The sequence below is a fragment of the Bufo gargarizans genome, chromosome 1, assembly GCF_014858855.1.
Source record: "Bufo gargarizans isolate SCDJY-AF-19 chromosome 1, ASM1485885v1, whole genome shotgun sequence".
NCBI lineage: Eukaryota > Metazoa > Chordata > Amphibia > Anura > Bufonidae > Bufo > Bufo gargarizans.
The window spans coordinates 575,456,076-575,477,474 of record NC_058080.1 but is presented as its reverse complement, the minus strand read 5'-3'; the positions used below and the strand labels follow the sequence as shown (position 1 = coordinate 575,477,474).

The following is a 21,399-nucleotide window of genomic DNA, read 5'->3' as shown; positions in this document are numbered from 1 at the left end:
CCTTTCCTCCGCTTTCCTCAGAGTAGCTATTGCTGTGGTTGCCGCACCAGGGGCTGGGTTATGCTTTTGGTGTTACCGTTCCTTTCACCAGAGCGGTCGGTGCCTCCTTTTTTGCAAGGCGGTCACTGTCTTCCTGGCACTCCTCCTTACCGAGTTATTCGAGGTGCATGCTCGGGCTTCGGCGGCTGCTGCCTTGGGCCGCCTGGTCTGCAGGCGGTGGTTTCTTGATGCCTTCGGGTGCTTCGCCTTGGTGCTGTGGTCCCTCCCCTCTTGGACTGCTATTGAACGTCCCAAGGTCTTCTGTGTCCCCCAAGGAAACTGGGCGAGAAAACGAGATTTTTTGTATAACTTACCAGTAAAATCTCTTTCTCGCTCTTTCCTTGGGGGACACAGCACCCACCCATTCTTGTTTTTCTTTACACGGTTTCCGAGTTGTTTTACCCGTTGGGTAGTTGGCTTGTTGGTTCCATTTTTGGACTTTGCCTTTTTTTCACTACTTGGACACGCAACTGGCAGTCTCTCTCTCCAGGCTGAGGGTATAGCTGTGGAGGAGGGGCTTAACAGTCTTCACTTAGTGTCACGCCTCCTATGGAGATGAGCTATACCAAGGTCTTCTGTGTCCCCCAAGGAAAGAGCGAGAAAGAGATTTTACTGGTAAGTTATACAAAAATCTCGTTTTTCTATGCAGGGGGAGAAGGGGTTAACAATAGTGAATTGAGTGCGATCGCCGCGCCAGTCTACTTGACGGTCTGCCCTCTAAACACCAGGATTAGTATTCAGCACTTTGTATTTCGGCTGGACTGCAGCCATCCATATGAAATGGGCACATTCATAGAACCTGGTAGATGATATCTACCATTGTACATTCCCTGACCCGAAGGAATAATGAAAGTTAGGTTTTATTTGAGTTGGGACCCCTGGACAAGTATCTGTTCCCTGCTGGGGCTATGGGTTATTGTGACCTCCTAGCCACACACACACGGCTAGTCATACTCCTAATCTCCCATAGCCTCAAATAAAATGCATGCTCAGATTGTAGAAGTGTGCCTGTTTATTTCTATGGGGGGGAGCAGTTAGAAGACTTCTCGAGAAACACTTATCTTCTATGGTAAAAAGGCCATATTAAAAACTGAAGTTTTCTTAAAAAAAAAAAACTAAACATAAAAACAATTCACACTATCTCCCATTCTTTCATAATAGCAATCTCTAACACCAGTAAAATCGGGGGATGGCAAAGATGAAGAGAAACCAAAGCCGAGGGACCAAATAACATCAAGCTTGCTGGAGAGCTGGAACAAGGGAGAAGGACTGGGCTTTGAAGGCATAGGCCTGGGCATTGGCCTGCGCGGTGCAATTCGTCTTCCCTCATTCAAGGTAACTAAATACTTTAAAATTGTGTTTGTGGCCACCTGTAGCCCAGCATTGCTGTTTGTGGCCACCTGTAGCCCAGCATTGCTGTTTGTGGCCACCTGTAGCCCAGCATTGCTGTTTGTGGCCACCTGTAGCCCCATAGGGTTTGTTTTAATCTGTAGGGTATTTTAATGGCTGCTACGTACAGAGTTGGTTGTAAAGCTGTACCTTTCACCTTCATTGTGTAAATTATTTGGATTGAAAGGCTTTGAAGCATCTGTGGCGATCTCACTTTACCGTTGGATAAAGCGGTGGCTGAGAGAGGTTTTTTATATTTACAATTAGTTTATTCACTGATTTTAGTAGCAGTTTTCTGGGTTGGGATTTAGTTTCTTTTCTCACATGTACAATTCTCAGCTCCCTACCGCGGCCACTAGCCGGTCGATCTATACACCTCGTCTTCACCTATGCCTCTCTAATTCTAGACATAAATCCTGGATATGATTGGTTTTGCTGTGTGACATTGCTGCCAGAAGTGCACAGCATAAGCTTTAATAATAACTCCAACATTATGAATGTTTTGCTTGATTCTTGTGTTTTATCACTAAGGTGAAAAGGAAAGAACCTCCTGAATCCGGACTGGAGGGAGAACAGAAAAGGATTCGTGTGACAAAACCTATCGATGAGGAGGATGAAGGTTTGAAATCCCAATTAATCAATGTTTCAGTACTTTCTTTTTACAGAACTTTATGTGTAACTATATACTTCACACTGTTAAGGCAAATAAGCAGTAAGGCCTAAAAAACACCTATGATAGTTACTATTAAAGGGCATCTGTCAGCAGATTTGTACCTATGACACTGGCTGACGTGTTACGTCTGCGCTTGGCAGCTAATAGGCATCTGTGTTGTTCATATGTGCCCACGTTACTGAGAAAAATAATGTTTTAATATATGCAAATTAGCCTTTAGGAGCAACAGGGGCGTTGCTGTTACACCTAGAGGCTCTGCTCTTTCTCCAACTGCCGTACACTTTGACAAGGCCAGGCGTGCTGTCGTTTTCACTGCTGGCCCTTTCTAATCAAAGGGCCCGGCAGTTGCAGAGAAAGCAGAGCCTTTAGGTGTGATGGCAATGCCCCCGTTGCTCCTAGAGGCTCATTTGTATATATTAAAACATCATTTTCCTAAGCAATGCGGGTACATATGTACATGGGACCAACACATATGTCTTCAGCTGCCAAGCGCCCATGTAACAGGTCAGCCAGTCTCATAGTTACAAATCTGCAGACAGATGTCCTTTTAAGAACAATTTTGGCTATTTCATTGCATTTATTCTTAAAGGGAACCTGTCACCAGGATTTTGGGTATAGAACTAAGGACATGGGTTGCTAGATGGCCACTAGCACATCCACAATATCCAGTCCCCGTAGCTCTGTGTGTTTTTATTGTGTCAAAAAACCGATTTGATACATATGCAAATTAACATAAAAGAGTCATATCTTGTGTGACCAGAGAAGAGTCATATTTTCAAGCTCTGACTCATCTTAGGTTAATTTGCATATGTATCAAATCGTTTTTTTACACAATAAAAGCACACAGAGCTATGGGGACTGGGTATGGTGGATGTGCTAGCGGCCATCTAGCAACCCATGTTCTCAGCTCTATACCCAAAATCCAGATGACAGGTTGTCTTTAAGGAGTCCTTCCTGATTGAAGTTACTGCTAAGTACATATTACTGATTGATTATCACTTCTCCGGGAAGATGCACAAACCCTCGCAGTCAATCTGTAATAGATCAGTGGACCTCAAGCTGCACATAGCCTGTAATCCACACCACACTGTACATGTATTTATGCTTGTGGACACTGGAAAGTTTACAGAACAATAAGAATGTTAACCGGCTTTCCTCATTTCAGAGTGTGAACAGGAGAAAGATGTTACTTTAGATCCAACCAAGATTGACACCGAATCTGTTACTGCCCGGAAAAGACCAGCCATGCCCTTAGACAGTGAGGGGGAAGATGAGGTGGAAAGTGAAGCAGAAGAGCCCTCAGATAAGGAGGACACGTCGTCTGAGAAGGATGAGGAGCAGGATGAGGACTCAGTTGGTGTCCTCTCCAGTAAGGTATGTGTTGTCTTTTTATCCCGTTAAAAACTTTGCTGAAAAATCTTTCCAGTTAGGCCTCATGCACACGACCGTTGTTTTGGTCCACATTCGAGCCTCCGAGCCACAGTTTTTTGCGGCTTGGATGCGGAGCCGTTTACTTCAATGGGGCCGCAAAAGATGCGGAGAGCACTGTCCGCATCCTTTGCTCCGTTCCTGTCTATGCCGCTCTGCAAATTGCGGACCGCACATGGACTCATCCGTGTTTTGCGGATTCGCAATTTGCTGACTGCAAAACACACAACGGTCGTGTGCATGTAGCCTTAGCCTGTAATGTAAAATACAACATCTGTTGTGTTCCAGTCCTTTAGGCACTAGTGTTCCACCAATAATATTCAAACCAGCACCTGGATCTCAATACTTTTCTAAATGCACGTAACTAAACATTTAATATAGCGCCTGAGTTATTCAATGAAATCTATCTGTATAGCGCCACCTGTTGTTCGCACTTTTTCTAATTTCTCTGTCCTGCTCACTAAGATGAAAGCAGATTAGGGTTGTTTCAGGTATCGAACTTTCGGTACCCAGTCGATACTTTTGTCCCGGTATCGATACAATACAAGAATTTGCCTTTTATCGATACTAGGCTGTGCAACTCATTGGTGGCAGTGGCAGTTGTGATCAGAGCCCCAGCAGTGTAATCCTTGGGCTCCGATCGGTTACCATGGTAGCCAGGACGCTACTGAAGCCCCCTGGTCAGCGCCCTACTGCAGGGCGCTCCAGAGTGACGTCGGAGCGCCCCATGCGCATGGATGACGTGCCATGCGATCACGTGATCCATGCGCTTGGGGCGCCCTGACGTCACTCTGGAGCGCCCCGGGAGCCGCACGGATGGTAAGTATGCTGCTCCCCCGCTCCCCGCTACACTTTACCATGGCTGCCAGGACTTTAGCGTCCCGGCAGCCATGGTAACCATTGAGAAAAAGCTAAACGTCGCATCCGGCAATGCGCCGAAACGACTTTTAGCTTAAGGCCGGATCCGGATCAATGCCTTTCAATGGGCATTAATTCCGGATCCGGCCTTGCGGCAAGTCTTCAGGATTTTTGGCCGGAGCAAAAAGCGCAGCATGCTGCGGTATTTTCTCCGGCCAAAAAAACGTTCCGTTCCGGAACTGAAGACATCCTGATGCATCCTGAACGGATTTCACTCCATTCAGAATGCATTAGGATAAAACTGATCAGGATTCTTCCGGCATAGAGCCCCGACGACGGAACTCTATGCCGGAAGAAAAGAACGCAGGTGTGAAAGAGCCCTTATGCGGTGAACACTGTAAAAGAAAAGAAAAACTGCGCGATTCATCTTCCTTTTTTTTTTTTTTTTTTTTTTTTTTTTTTGTCACCCTGTCTCTCCCCCCCAAAAAAATAGGATCGGACTGTTCTATTATGGGCCGAACATTCCATAAAATGCGTAATGCGTGCGGCTTTGGTAGGCGTTTAATTTTTTTTGCGTGGTATCGAGTATCGCAATACTTTTTTATGGTATTGAAAACGAATTAAAATTTCGGTATCGAAACGACCCTAAAGCAGATGCTCAATTCCATCCTTCAACTGCCACTAGCTGCAGCAGAAAGGACACTGCTAGCCTGAAATAATTGTAGCATGTAGAATGAATGGGGAGATCTCTGGATGAATGTGAAGAACAGGGCTGGTTCTAGCTTTGTTTGAAGGAGCTTCTCGTGTACTAGATTATGCATGATTTTCATTTTTTATATTAATCATGGGATTACCCCTTTAATATTCCATATTTGTGATATGTATAAATGCATTCATACTGAAAGATTATCATTAGGCGCTGGCACCCCCCATTTCATCAGAAATCTGCCAGTCGTTGGCACTGTAAATGCTCTACGGGGCGAATGAGCAATGATAAGCAAACAGCAAAAAATATATGGGGCAATAACATAATGTCACTGTGTTTTGTGCAAGTTAACGAATTGCTAGATTGTTGCTTGACACTCGTTAATGGAATAATAGGGTTTCAAACATGAAAATTCTGCAGGAAAAGCTGCTGCAGTCTAAAATCCAAATTAAACCCTGCAACATGACAGAGCAAAGAAGAATGAAGAATCTCTAGACAGAGAAGAATGTGTGAACACTTAGACAAATTACAGACGAGCGAGTTAAGTGCGAGAAACTCGCTGCGTGTGGCAGTGTAATTTCCCGCTTTGACCTCTGCTTCTCTGACAGGATTGCACGGTATTATCATGATTTATAATGCCGTATGTCCCTGCTAGATCGAATCTACCAAATTGTGTAATTCAGTAGATACAGGTCTGGTAGGGACGCATAGCATTATAAATAGAGATGAGCGAATTTCCGGTTATGAAATTCGTTCACGCTTCGTTTATTGGCAAAAGGTGAATTGCCTTATGGATTCTGTAACCATGGACCATAACGCAAATCTATGACAGAATGCATAATGGCATGCCTTTAGAGGCATTCTGTTATTCATTCCGTCATAATAGAAGTCTATTCAATCAAAATTAGTAAACGAAACGTGAACGAATTTCAAAATATGAAATTCGCTCATCTCTAGTTAGAAACCATTGTAATACCGTGCAATTCTGTCAGAGAAGAGGTCAGAACAGGAAATGACACTGCCACACGCATTATGTTCCCCGCGTTGAACTCGCTCATCTGTAACTAGCCTTATGTTCCTCTATTTTGCATTAATAATTGGAATGAGATATTTTTTTTTTCAGTGTCAAATGATGTCATTATACAGTAATGATTAAATATATCTGAAGTATTTGATATGTACTTGTTTTCATTCTTGTCTGTTTCTACCAGCATTATGTTGAAGATGAGGAGGATGACCTAGAAACAAGCGGAAAGGAGGAACAAGACTCGGATGATGGTAATACTGTACAATGTAACAGTTTTTTTTGTAATGAGAGAACGCATTTTCACCTTTTATTCACTCTGGGATATTATTAATCAACAGTGTTGAGACTCTTCTAAGATGCAGTCTGTATCTTCTCTGTATGTTCTTGTATGTAGGTATAGCTGTGTATACTGAAAATGGTGAATGGGCCCTTATCTTAGTATCACTGTGATTAGCAATTTATATGCAAACATGCAGACAACATACAGAGAGGTATTCGGTGTTCAGATGAGAAAGCTGCAGGGTCACTACACACACAGTACAAGGCTAATACTACATCCTAAACATGTTTGATTAGCTTTTTGCCACGCTACTCCTTTTGTGCTCCTCCTCTGTGTCTTCAGCAGCAGCTTGTGTTGGTAGCAGATGACATTTCCCGTCATGTATTGCTGACCATAAGTTAAAGGGTTGTCTCACTTCAGCAAGTGTCATTTATCATGTAGAGAAAGTTAATACAAGGCACTTACTAATGTATTATGACTCCCTATTGCTTCCTTTGCTGGCTGGATTCATTTTTCCATCACATTATGCACTGCTCGTTTCCATGGTTACAGACCACCCTGCAATCCATCGGTGGCGGTCGTGCTTGCACAATATAGGGAAAAAAGACAAGCCTATATGCGCTTCCATGGTCCCGGCCACAAGAGAGGCTGTCGCTTTTTCCTATATTGTGCAAGCACGACCACCACTGATAGATTGCAGGGTTGTATGTAACCATGGAAACGAGCAGTGTATAATGTGATGGAAAAATAAATCCAGCCAGCAAAGGAGGTAATAGGGATAATAACAATACGTAAGTGGCTTGTATTAACTTTCTCTACATGATAAATCCCACTTGCTGAAGTGAAAAGAGAAAGTATCTCCTCTCTTGTGTTTCTCATATTGTGCTCCCCTCCTCCTGAGGCTCTTGCATTAGTTCCTATTTACAGCCTCCAATAATTCTTAGTGCTGGCACTGAGCATGCTCGACCAGCAAGCTGAAGCTAAACTACAGGTCCTAGCCCTAGGCAGCAGCTACAGACGTCTTGTTTTGGTGTAAGTGGTGATTATGCAGTAAACTGCAGAGAAGATTAAATTCCTATATATTGAGTGTTTTTATTTTTTACCCTATACTTTCAATTAAAGTTAAGTTTTGTGTAACAGGATACTCCTTTAATTTAGCCACATGTGACTACATTTTATTTAATTTTTTAAGTACTAAGTAAGTGTGTGAAGAATGGGGCGCAGAACCCCTGTAATGGGTTGTGCAAGAATGGGAGGATCCTGTAAAGGGAAGCTTACATACCTGTTTCTCCTGTTTTTTTTCTCAGCCTGTGATACTCTGCTGGGTTCCCTTGCTGAAAACATCCGTTTTTACATCACTTGCAGCCAATCACTGGCCATTGCAGTGTCCCTATCCTTTGTGTCCTATGAACATTTGTGCCAAACCAGATGTTTACAGTGAGGGAGCCCAGCAGAGCATCGCAGGCCGGAAGAAGGGACAAGCAGAGGGAAGCAGGTAAATAAGATTCTTTAATTGCCAACCAACCCCTTTAACCCCTTAAGGACACAGCCTTATTTCACCTTAAGGACCAGGCCATTTTTTGCAAATCTGACCAGTGTCACTTTATGTGTTGACGACTTTAAAACACTTTGACTTATCCAGGCCATTCTGAGATAGTTTTTTTCCGTCACATATTGTACTTTATGACACTGGTAAAATGAAGTAAAAAAAAAAAAATCATTTTTATTTATAAAAAAATACAAAATTTACCAAAAACTTCAAAAAAATTGCAAATTTCCAAGTTTCAATTTCTCTACTTCTTCTATAATACATAGTAATACCTACAAAAATAGTTATTACAAATCACTTGTATAAAAGGTAAAAGACACCACGCTCAGCCTATTAATCCTGACCCCTATTGACCTCTGTTTCTGACTGTGTAGAGCCTGTCCACCTCAGTTTTAAACATCAAAATTACCTTGATTCTGATATGTAGAATTGGTGGACCACCTTCTCCGGCGTTCCAATATACACAAACTTCTTCTGCACAGAGGTAATAGCAGGTAGAACAGGCTGTATGGAGTTCGCCCCAGCCGGTAGCGAGACTCCGCTTGTACTTACGCTCACGCTCGCAAAGGGAGCTGGTGACGTCACCTCTTGAGCTACGGGATGCTGTAAGCACCAAGAAACCTTCCAACGCGTTTCGAGCAGTACGCTGCTCTTCGTCAGGGAATCATTTGAGTGCCCCCAGTAGCTTCCTTTTATTCTACCCGCTCACGATCTTAATTAGCTCAGGCTTCAGAAATTCGATGATTTTAAATGCATTCGATAATATTTAATCAAAACCAAATAACTTGATTTCTGCATTTAGACCCTACTGTACGGGCACACAGTAGAGCGTAGAGGGAAAGGTGCGCCGTGTGGTTTTTGGAAGGCAGATTTTGCTGGACTGGTTTATTTACACCATGTCCCATTTGAAGCCCCCCTGATGCACCCCTAGAGTAGAAACTCCATAAAAATGAACCCATCTAAGAAACTACACCCCTCAAGGTATTCAAAACTGATTTTACAAACTTTGTTAACCCTTTAGGTGTTGCACAAGAGTTAATGGAAAATAGAGATACAATTTCAAAATTTCACTTTCTCGCCCATTTTCCTTGGGGGACACAGACCTTGGGTATAGCTCAGCTCCCTAGGAGGCGTGACACTAAGTAAAACTGTTAAGCCCCTCCTCCATCAGCTATACCCTCAGCCTGGAGATAGAGGCTACCAGTTTTAGCTTAGTGTCCAAGGAGGCAAGACACTCCCTGCTACTGCAGGGCTGTTTTCTCCTTGTTATTTTTACTTTTTCTTCTAATTTTGTTATTTTATTTTTTCCTAGGGATACCAGAGACGCATTAGACCTCTCTGCTCTCCCGGGGTTGAGCTGCGCCAGTGCCAACTTATCTGCACTGCTGCCTCCCCCACAGAAGCAATAGGAGGATCTGGGCAGCAATGGCTCCCCTACATCCCGCCAGCTAGGGGGTCGCCCGCACGCCAAGCCCCTCTTCCAGCTTCCTGCCACTGCGGTGCCAGTGGCTGAAGGGGCGACCCTGCTGGAAAGGACTGAGGGTGAAGACGTCGGACGGTGAGATGGCTATTCCAGCCCATACCCCGTCCCTATCTGCAGCATCTACCCCTCTGGGTAAGGGGGGCACCCGTGGTCGCTCATTCTGAGCGCTCATCTGCAGGACAATGCAGCACAGCAGCATCCTCAGCACCCCCACGCCGTTCCCCCTCACGCTGCTATCTTTCTCCCCCCCCTCCCCCTCATTCGGGGCTGACTCCATTTTTCTCTTCTCTCTCTCCCCCTTCCCGCCGAGAACGGGGGGCGGGGCTTAGCGGTCCCGACAGGGGGCGGGGCTTACGCGCGCGGCATTTTGGGGGCGGAGCTACGTTCTCCTTCACAGGAGACATTTCAAGCGCTGGAGGGGGCAGAGCTTGTTCCCCGTGCTTTCTGCTGAGGTTTCCCGCGCTTCCTCACTCCTGACAGGAAGCTGGGACACGGTGGGGGACTCTAACCTCCTGTGTACATCGCTCGGCTTCTGTGGGCGCTCTCTGCTGCTCTCTGCTGCTCACTGCTGTTCACTGCTTCTCTGCCACTGCTGATCTGGGCCATCTCCTGACGTTCTTCTGAGGCACTGGTAGGACAGTTAACCCTCTCCTAACCCTCCTGGTCATAGCTGCTATAACCCTTTGTGGTCTCTATATTAGAGTACAACCACACTTCAGCATGTCAGATCCCACAGGTGCCCCCAAACCCTGGTACCATGCCTGTACCGCCTGTAAGGAACTTTTTCCGCGTGGGCAATCTGAGCCGCATTGCCTTGCATGTCAGGCCCCGGTGCAGGGCCCGCTTCCCGCTGCGCCCCCCGGTGCCTCTGAACCCCCTGACTGGGCTAGGTCTCTGTCTCAGGCGGTGGAAAGCCTTACACACGTAGTGGGCCGTCTCGTGGATAGACCGCCTCTCCCGCAGGCTGCCACAATCCCTGTCGCACCCGCTGGGACTACCGTTTCTGCCGCCCCCACTGGTTCCCTGCCTCCCAGCGAATCTTCCAGGGCCCGGCATACTCAGAAACGTTCAAGGGTTGAGCGCACATCTTCTCCAGATGCTTCGCTCTCTCCGCCATGCGTGCGAGCTCAGTCAAGTCTATCCTCTCAAAGGGATACGCTTTCTGAGGGAGAACTGGCGGATTCGGACGTGGACATGGACTCAGAGCTTCCGTCCAAATTGGCGTCCGCGGTGGGGCATCTTGTCACTAGCATCCGTGATACCTTTCAGCTACACGATGACCCCCCCAGCTCTGAACAGGCCGGCGTGTCCTTTCTCCGCCCCAAACAGGCCTCCAAGGTTTTTCCCATACACGCTGATTTTTCTTCTGTGGTATCCAAGGCTTGGACTCGGCCTAACGTCCGCTTTATTACACCCAGAAAGCTGGACATTTGTTATCCCTTTCCAGCGGATTCTGTGACCACGTGGACATCCCCGCCTAAGGTTGATCCTCCCGTGGCTCGCCTGTCCAAAAGCACTACTATTCCTGTACAGGACGGATCTTCCCTCCAGTCTGTTGAGGACCGTCGTACGGAATCCCTCTCCAAGGCCATATTTACTGCCTCTGGTTCGGCCCTTAGACCGGTCTTTGCCTCCGCCTGGGTTGGCAAAGCGGTCTCTGAATGGGGTTTGCAACTGGAACGGGAGTTAGGGTCGGACGTCCCTGTTCAGGACCTCCGTTCCTTAGCCCAACTAATTGTTCAGGCCGGAAAATTCGTCTGTGAGGCCTCCCTTGATGCGGGTGCCCTCATTGCCCGTTCCTCTGCCCTGGCAGTTTCTGTCAGGAGGGAACTCTGGCTGAAGGTTTGGGCGGCGGACGCCGCTTCCAAACGCTCTTTGGCCGGCCTACCATTCACGGGTTCCCGCCTGTTCGGAACCCGTCTGGACGAACTTATATCAAAGGCCACGGGTGGGAAGAGTACTCACCTCCCCCAGTCCAGGCCAATGGGCGCCCCCCGTGGTCGCGCTGGCTCGTCCCGTTTTCGGTCCTTTCGCAAGCCCACCGGGTCTAGACCCGCGGCCAGTTCTTCTTCCTCTGGCCCAGCCCAGGATAGACGCAAGAAGCCGTTTTTTCGGACGCAACCTACCTGGCGCAAGTCCCAGCCTGCACGGGCTCCCACAGGCCAGCAGCCCTCTGCCTGAAGGTGCGCCCCCACCCACCCGGGTGGGGGGCCGCCTTCTCCTATTCAGGAACGTATGGCGGGCCCACATCTCAGACGCATGGGCGCTCGAGATTGTATCTTGCGGATACAAAATCGAATTTGCGTCCATTCCGCCAGACCGTTTCTTCCGATCCCGTCCTCCGCGAGATCCCGTACGAGTGGCCGCCTTCTTCGCGGCCATTCACTCTCTAATGGACAAGGGTGTCGTCGCCCCCGTGCCTCCGACGGAAAGGTTCAGGGGGTTCTACTCGAACCTCTTTGTGGTTCCCAAGAAGGAAGGCTCAGTGCGTCCGATCTTGGACCTAAAACGCCTGAACCGTTTTCTCCGACTGCAGAGATTCCGGATGGAGTCTCTCAGGTCCGCAGTGGCCTCCCTGGAAAGAGGGGATTTCATGGCCTCAATCGACATTCAGGATGCATACCTCCACGTTCCGGTTGCTCCATGTCATCACCGCTTCCTGCGCTTCGTGGTGGGGGACGATCACTTCCAATTCGTCGCCCTTCCCTTTGGTCTGGCGACGGCTCCTCGAGTGTTCACCAAGGTCCTGGCCCCTGTCTTGGCCCTTCTACGTTCAAGAAGTGTTTTTCTTCTCCCATACTTGGACGACATCCTGGTCAAGGCACCCTCCTTCTCTCAGACATCCCGCAGTGTGGAACTCACTCTGGAGACCCTGACGCGGTTCGGTTGGATTATCAACCACCCCAAATCTTCCCTTACCCCCTCCAGACGGCTGATCTTCCTGGGGATGCTCCTGGATACAGAGTTGGCGGAGGTCCGCCTTCCGTCGGACAAGCGTCTGGCCCTTCGCGGGTCGGTTCGCAGTCTCCTCCGCCATCACCGCCCTTCCCTCAGATCCAGCATGCGGTTGTTGGGAAAGATGGTTGCCTGTTTCGAAGCGGTGCCGTTCACACAATTCCGATCCCGCACCTTTCAGAGGGCAATTCTGTCGGCCTGGGACAAATCACCGAGGAGTCTGGACAGGACCTTTCTTCTGCCTCCCCTGGCTCGGGCTTCCCTCGGCTGGTGGTTGCATATCCCTCTAAGGGGGAAGTCCTTCCTTCCACTGAACTGGCTGGTGATTACCACAGATGCCAGCTTACGGGGGTGGGGGGGGGGGGTTTCCCTCCCCGGTCCGTCCAGGGCGTTTGGTCTCTATCGGAGTCCAGACTTCCAATCAATATTCTGGAACTGAGGGCGATTCTTCTGTCCCTCAGACACTGGACCCATCTGCTGAGGGGCCACCCTGTTCGGATCCAATCGGACAATGCCACGGCTGTGGCATACATAAACCATCAGGGAGGCACTCGCAGCGATGCAAGAGGTGACCCTCATTCTCCTCTGGGCGGAGACGCACGTGCCGGCCTTCTCTGCGATTTACATCCCGGGGGTGGACAACTGGGCGGCGGATTTCCTCAGCCGGTCCACCATCGACCCGGGAGAATGGTCCCTGCACCCAGAGGTGTTCGAAGCCCTTTGTCTTCGCTGGGGTCGCCCCGACGTGGACCTCATGGCCTCCAAATTCAACCACAAGGTCCCCCTATACCTGGCCAGGGCACGGGACCCGAAGGCATACGGCGCCGACGCGCTCGTCCTTCCGTGGCGCGAATTCTCCCTTCTGTACGTCTTTCCTCCTTTTCCCCTCCTGCCACGGGTTCTTCGGAGGATCGCGGCAGAGGGCGTCCCCGCGATTCTAATCGCCCCGGATTGGCCCCGCCGGTCTTGGTACGCCGACCTAATGTTGCTGTTGGCAGACGCACCGTGGCCACTGCCCTCCAGGGAAGACCTTCTCTCTCAGGGACCGATCTTCCACGAGCATTTAGGCTCGCTACGTTTGACGGCGTGGCTATTGAGACCGCCGTCTTAACGCGACGGGGTTTCTCCGCGGACGTAGTCCGCACCATGATCCGGGCTCGTAAGCCCGTATCCTCTAGGATCTACTATCGGGTTTGGAGGTCCTATCTGGGGTTCTGTGAGTCCCGGAGCATCCCACCTCTCCGGTTTTCTCTTCCCACAATCCTGTCCTTCCTCCAGTCGGGTCTGGACCTGGGGCTGTGCCTCAGTTCTCTGAAGGGTCAGATTTCGGCGCTGTCTATTCTTCTCCAGCGTCCCCTGGCCCCTCTAGGGCCAATTAAGACCTTTTTACAAGGGGTGGCTCACTCTGTTCCGCCGTACCGCCCTCCAGTTCCTTCCTGGGACCTGAATGTGGTGCTCTCGGCGCTCCAATCAGCCCCCTTCGAGCCTTTACGGGAGGTCTCCCTTCGCCTTCTGTCCTGCAAGGTCATCTTTCTTGTGGCCGTCACGTCTCTCCGACGGGTGTCGGAGTTAGCGGCTCTTTCTTGCTCCGAACCTTTCCTGATCTTCCACCAGGATAAGGTTGTGCTTCGGCCTGTCCCGACTTTCCTGCCAAAGGTGGTCTCCGCCTTTCACATCAATGAGGACATCGTCCTTCCGTCGCTCTGTCCCTCTCCTTCCCACCCCAGAGAACGGGAACTGCACCGTCTGGATGTGGTCAGGGCGTTGAGGATTTACTTGGAGGTCACCGGGTCCTTTCGGCGCACGGACTCCCTGTTTGTGGTTCCGGAGGGTTCGCGCAAAGGGTTGGCGGTCTCCAAGGTGGCTATTGCCCGTTTCATTAAACTGGCGGTGTCTGAGGCTTATCGAGCCAAGGGCAGGCCTCCGCCTTTTGGCGTCACTGCTCATTCCACCAGAGCAGTCGGAGCTTCCTGGGCGCAGAGGCATCGGGCCTCGGCTGAACAGTTGTGCAAAGCAGCCACTTGGTCCTCTCTGCACACTTTCACAAAGTTCTATAGGGTGCATACGCATGCATCAGCGGATGCTGCGTTGGGCCGCCTGGTTTTGCAGGCAGCGGTTTCCTGATGCTCTGGTGGTGTTCCGCCTTGGGTTTGTGGTCCCTCCCTTCTTGGACTGCTCTTGAACGTCCCAAGGTCTGTGTCCCCCAAGGAAAATGGGCGAGAAAAGGAGATTTTTGTATAACTTACCAGTTAAATCTCTTTCTCGCTCTTCCTTGGGGGACACAGCACCCACCCTTCTGTGTTTGGTTACAGGGTTATGGTCTGGCGCCCCGTTGGGTTGCTGGCTGGTTGTTTCCGTTATTGGTTGTTATCCTTTCACTACTTGGACACGCAACTGGTAGCCTCTATCTCCAGGCTGAGGGTATAGCTGATGGAGGAGGGGCTTAACAGTTTTACTTAGTGTCACGCCTCCTAGGGAGCTGAGCTATACCCAAGGTCTGTGTCCCCCAAGGAAGAGCGAGAAAGAGATTTAACTGGTAAGTTATACAAAAATCTCCTTTTTTGGGCAGATTTTCCATTTTAATAATTTTTTTCCAGTTGCAAAGCAAGGGTTAACAGCCAAACAAAACTCAATATTGCTCTGATTCTGTAGTTTACAGAAACACCCCATATGTGGTTGTAAACCGCTGTACGGGCACACAGCAGGGCGCAGAAGGAAAGGAATGCCATACGGTTTTGGAAGGCAGATTTTGCTGGACTGTTTTTTTTGACACCATGTTCCATTTGAAGCCCCCCTGATGCACTCCTAGAGTAGAAACTCCAGAAAAGTGACCCCATTTTAGATACTACGGGATAGGGTGGCAGTATTGTTGGTACTAGTTTAGGGTACATATGATTTTTGGTTGGTCTATATTACACTTTTTGTGAGGCAAGGTAAGGGCTCTTTCACACTTGCGTTCTTTTGTTCCGGCATAGAGTTCCGTCGTCGGGGCTCTATGCCGGAAGAATCCTGATCGGGATTATCCCCATGCATTCTGAATGGAGAGAAATCCGTTCAGGATGCATCAGGATGTCTTCAGTTCAGGACCGGAACGTTTTTTGGCTGGAGAAAATACCGCAGCATGCTGCGCTTTTTGCTCCGGCAAAAAATCCTGAACACTTGCTGCAAGGCTGGATCCGGAATTAATGCCCATTGAAAGGCATTAATCCGGGTCCGGCCTTAAGCTAAACATTGTTTCGGTGCATTGCCGGATCCAACGCTTAGCTTTTTCTGAATGGTTACCATGGCTTCCGGGACGCTAAAGTCCTGGCAGCCATGGTAAAGTGTAGTGGGGAGCAGTATACTTACCGTCCGTGCGGCTCCCAGGGCGCTTCAGAGTGACGTCAGGGCGCCCCACGCGCATGGATGATGTGATCGCATGGCACGTCATCCATGCGCATGGGGCCCACTGACGTCATTCTGGAGCGCCCCAGGAGTCGCACGGACGGTAAGTATACTGCTCCCCACTACTACTATGGCAACCAGGACTTTAATAGCATCTTGGCTGCCATAGTAACACTGAACGCATTTTGAAGACGGATCAGTCTTCAAATGCTTTCAGTTCACTTGCGTTTTTCCGGATCCGGCGTGTAATTCCGGCAAATGGAGTACACGACGGATCCGGACAACGCAAGTGTGAAAGAGCCCTAACAAGAAATAGCTGTTTTGGTACAGTTTTTATTTGTTTTTATTTTCAACATTCATCTGACAGGTTAGATCATGTAATATTTTTATAGAGCAGGTTGGCACAGACGCGGCGATACCTAATATGTATACTATTTTTTTATTTTTTATTTATGCAAGTTTTACACAATGATTTCATTTTTTAAACAAAAAAAATCATGTTTTAGTGTCTCCATAACAATGATAGAAATGTCTGCAGCTCTCACCTCTGACTTTAATCCACGAAGCACGGAAAAAGGCCAGAACTGGGCCCAATAGAATATCCAACAGAAAGAGAGAATCCAGCTTCTTGTGGAGTAAAAAAATAGTTCTTTATTGGCTCATCATATAAAATCCACCAAAATCACAGACCTATTTTTTTACTCCACAAGAAGCTGGATTCTCTTTCTTTAGTGTCTTCATAGTCTGAGAGCCATAGTTTTTTCGTTTTTTTGTACCCATCACTCGCTGCCACAGCAGAGCAGTGGGTGATGGGGAGGGAGGGGGGCAATGTGCTGACACTCTGCAAACCGCTCGGCTATCCCGCGAGGATCAGAAACCGCAGGTCTGAATTGACCTGCGGTTTGCTGCGATCGCCGACATGGGGCTATACACTATACGTCATGTGTCCTGAAGAGGTTAAGTGCCAGCATTAGACATCCTGCATGACAAAAACACATTTTACATGGGTGTCAAGTGCTTATTCATTTCATACGTTCATATCATGTAAAACGTATGTTACACCTTGAACAAACATGAATTATCTCACCACCAATTTTTGACTCTTCTTCCAAGGGGCCTGGATGCTCTTCTGCTTTCACTAACATTTTCCTTTATCTAAATGATTATCACACATCCAAGGAAGCTAGCTATATTAAAAGAAAAGTTTGGAAGGTACATGTAAATCACGGAATCATACTTTAGACACAGTGTATAGTAAGAGTTGTGGAAGGAAACTAATAATAACGCAGCTATATACAATAATTAGCATATACTAAAGGAGCCTGGGATCATGTTGGATTGCTTACCAGCAATAATGACTTTATTTTTTTCCTTTTTGTAGAAGATGTGACCAGCATGGCCTCCTCTAAAGCTGAAGCAGATTCATCTGACGAAAGTGAAGAGTCTTCAGAATATGAGTCTAGTTCAGAGTCTGACGAAGATGATGACGATGAGGAGGAAGATGAAGACGATGAATCTGAGTTTGAGGAAATCGATATAGAACTGGACGATGATATGGATGGTGAAGATGATGTTTTCAAAGGTCTTTCTGGGCAGAGTAGTCCAACCAAAGTTTCTGTGGTGGAAGAGTTAATGGATGACAGTGAAGGTGTAGAATATCCTGCACCATCAACTGCAGAGGATGTTTCACCTGTGAAAAACAGTGATTTGGACATCCCTGCAGTTCATTCCAAAGATTTGTTAGAACCAGAAATTGCCAGCAAGGAACTGCCTGACAGGACTATTGAAGTGGATGATGGAAAGGATATGGAAAAAGCTCCATCACCATCAAATCTAGGTAATGCACAAGAGACCTTAACATTTCATTTAGGGCCGCTTTTACACATCAGTGTCTGTGATGACATCTGTGACAAGATGAACAGTGTTTCATCCGTGAAGTTGTCCGTCAAGAATCTGTTCTGGTTCATGTGTCTGTTTTTGTTTTTTGTTTTTTGTTTTTGTCCTCCATGTTTCATCCATATTCTACATGCACTGGTAGGCTGAAAATCAATTTCCAGAGGATCTCCTACAAAAGTCCTGACAGAACACTGAAGCCATCTCTGTTGTGTTAGGCCTCTGTCACACGGGCGTCACGTGTGAGGGCCGGATAGGATGCGGGTGCATTGCGGGAAAATGTGTGATTTTTCCGCACGAGTGCAAAGCGTTTTAATGCGCTTTGCACACGCGTGAGAAAAATCGGCATGTTTGGTACCCAGACCTGAACCCGGACTTCACTGAAGTTCGGTTTTGGGATCGGTGTTGTGTAAATTTTATTATTTTCCCTTATAACATAGTTATAAGGGAAAATAAAAGCATTCTTAAAACAGAATGCTAAGTAAATTAGGGATGGAGGGGTTAAAAATAAAAAATTTAACTCTCCTCATCCACTTGTTCGTGTAGCCCGACTTCTCTTCTTTTTTTCTTCTTTGAGGACCTGGGAGAAAAGGACCTTTGGTGATGTCACTGCGCTCATCACATGGTCCATCACCATGGTGATGGACCATGTGATGAGCGCAGTGACGTCACCAAAGGTCCTTTTCTCCCAGGTCCTCAAAGAAGAAGAAAGAAGAGAAGTCGGGCTGCATGAACAAGTGGATGAGGCGAGTTAAATTAACCCCTCCATCCCTAATTTACTTGGCATTCTGTTTTAAGAATGCTTTTATTTTCCCTTATAACTATGTTATAAGGGAAAATAATAAAGATCGGGTCCCCTTCCCAATCGTCACCTAGCAACCATGCATGAAAATCGCCCCGCATCTGCACTTGCTTGCGGATGCTTGCGATTTCTCGCCCATTTTCCTTGGGGGACACAGACCTTGGGTATAGCTCAGCTCCCTAGGAGGCGTGACACTAAGTAAAACTGTTAAGCCCCTCCTCCATCAGCTATACCCTCAGCCTGGAGATAGAGGCTACCAGTTTTAGCTTAGTGTCCAAGGAGGCAAGACACTCCCTGCTACTGCAGGGCTGTTTTCTCCTTGTTGTAATTTTATTTTATTTTTGTGTTTTCCTAGAGATACCAGAGACGCATTGGGCCTCTCTGCTCTCCCGGGGTGAGCTGCGCCAGTGCCAACTTATCTGCACTGCTGCCTCCCCCACAGAAGCAATAGGAGGATCTGGGCAGCAATGGCTCCCCTACATCCCGCCAGCTAGGGGGTCGCCCGCACGCAAAGCCCCTCTCCCAGCTTCCTGCCACTGCGGTGCCAGTAGCTGAAGGGGCGACCCTGCTGGAAGGAACTGAGGGTGAAGACAGGTGAGATGGCTTTTCCAGCCCATACCCGTCCCTATCGGCAAGCATGTACCCCTCTGGGTAAGGGGGGCACCCGTGGTCGCTCATTCTGAGCGCTCCAGCAGACCCTCCCCAGCTCCCCTCCGTGTATCTCACGCCGTTTTCCCCCATTTTCAGGCTACTCTTCAAGACGGCTGATCTCTCCCTCTCTCCCTCCCGCCGCCGCCCGCTCCGTTCCGAACGGGGGGCGGGGCTTATGCCCGACATGACCATACCGGCATCGGCGGGGCAGGGGACGATGGTGGCAGAAGGTCACCCACCTGGGAATAATCGCCGCACTCTTGGGGCCTGCGGGCCCTTTATTTCATGGCATCCTGCTTCTTCTTAGCCCTGCGAGTTTTTTCGGCAGCAGGGGGCGTGGCTTACGCTCGCGCGCGCGCCATTTTGGGGGCGGAGTTAGGTTCTCCTTCACAGGAGACATTTCAAGCGCTGGAGGGGGCGGAGCTTGTTCCCCGCGCTTCTGCTGAATTCTTCCCGCGTTTCCTCACTCCTAGACAGGAAGCTGGGACACGTGGGGGACTCTGAGCACCTGGTGTATCGCTCGGCTTCTGTGGGCGCTATCTGCAGGCTCTCTGCTGTTTGCTGCTCCCTGCTGCTGCTGCTGCTGCAGCTGCTGCTGATCCTCTCTACTCCTGACGTTCTTCTGAGGCACTGGTAGGACAGTTAACCCCCTCCTAACCCTCCTGGTCATAGTTGCTATATCCCTTGTGGTCTCTGTATTGGTACGACCACTTTTTCAGCATGTCAGATCCCACGGGTGCCCCCAAACCCTGGTACCATGCCTGTACCGCCTGTAAGGAACTTTTTTCGTGTGGGCAATCTGAGCCGCATTGCCTTGCATGTCAGGCCCCGGTGCAGGGCCCGCTCTCCGCTGCGCCCCCCGGTGCCTCTGAACCCCCTGACTGGGCTAGGTCTCTGTCTCAGGCGGTGGAAAGCCTTACACACGTAGTGGGCCGTCTCGTGGATAGACCGCCTCTCCCGCAGGCTGCCACAATCCCTGTCGCACCCGCTGGGACTACCGTTTCTGCCGCCCCCACTGATTCCCTGCCTCCCAGCGAATCTTCCAGGGCCCGGCATATTCAGAAACGTTCAAGGGTTGAGCGCACATCTTCTCCAGATGCTTCGCTCTCTCCGCCATGCGTGCGAGCTCAGTCAAGTCTATCCTCTCAAAGGGATACGCTTTCTGAGGGAGAACTGGCGGATTCGGACGTGGACATGGACTCAGAGCTTCCGTCCAAATTGGCGTCCGCGGTGGGGCATCTTATCACTAGCATCCGTGATACCTTTCACATACACGATGACCCCCCCAACTCTGAACAGGCCGGCGTGTCCTTTCTTCGCCCCAGACAGACCTCCAAGGTCTTTCCCATCCACGCAGATTTTTCTTCTGTGGTGTCCAAGGCTTGGACCCGGCCTAACGTCCGCTTTGTTACACCCAAAAAGCTGGACATTTGTTATCCCTTTCCAGCGGATTCTGTGACCACGTGGACGTCCCCGCCTAAGGTTGATCCTCCCGTGGCTCGCCTGTCCAAAAGCACTACTATTCCTGTACAAGACGGATCTTCCCTCCAGTCTGCTGAGGACCGTCGTACGGAATCCCTCTCCAAGGCCATATTTACTGCCTCTGGTTCGGCCCTTAGACCGGTCTTTGCCTCCGCCTGGGCTGGTAAAGCGGTCTCTGAATGGGGTTTGCAACTGGAACGGGAGTTAGGGTCGGACGTCCCTCTACAGGACCTCCGTTCCTTAGCCCAACTAATTGTCCAGGCCGGAAAATTTGTCTGTGAGGCCTCTCTTGATGCGGGTGCCCTCATTGCCCGTTCCTCTGCCCTGGCAGTTTCTGTCAGGAGGGAACTCTGGCTGAAGGTTTGGGCGGCGGACGCCGCTTCCAAACGCTCTTTGGCTGGCCTACCATTCTCGGGTTCCCGCTTGTTCGGAACCCGTCTGGACGAACTTATATCTGAGGCCACGGGTGGGAAGAGTACTCTCCTCCCCCAGTCCAGGCCGAGGGGCGCCCCCCGCGGTCGCGCTGGTTCGTCCCGTTTTCGGTCCTTTCGCAAGCCCACCGGGTCTAGACCCGCGGCCGGTTCTTCTTCCTCTGGCCCAGCCCAGGATAGACGCAAGAAGCCGTTTTTTCGGACGCAATCTACCTGGCGCAAGCCCCAGCCCACACGGGCTCCCTCAGGCCAGCAGCCCTCTGCCTGAAGGTGCGCCCCCACCCACCCGGGTGGGGGGCCGCCTTCTACTGTTCAGGAACGTATGGCGGGCCCACATCTCAGACGCATGGGCGCTCGAGATTGTATCTT

General features: G+C 49.3%; 1 protein-coding gene across 1 annotated transcript in view; it reads left to right on the top strand.

The window, feature by feature from the left end:
* The window catches only part of SETD1B (SET domain containing 1B, histone lysine methyltransferase), a 79,809-nt gene that overhangs the window by 43,093 nt on the left and 15,317 nt on the right, over nt 1-21,399 (top strand). The window contains exons 8-12 of the mRNA XM_044275735.1: nt 1,201-1,374; nt 1,960-2,047; nt 3,267-3,475; nt 6,305-6,371; nt 17,153-17,608. Of these exons, the coding sequence (XP_044131670.1) occupies nt 1,201-1,374; nt 1,960-2,047; nt 3,267-3,475; nt 6,305-6,371; nt 17,153-17,608 (994 nt within the window). The remainder of the gene's footprint in view (nt 1-1,200; nt 1,375-1,959; nt 2,048-3,266; nt 3,476-6,304; nt 6,372-17,152; nt 17,609-21,399) is intronic.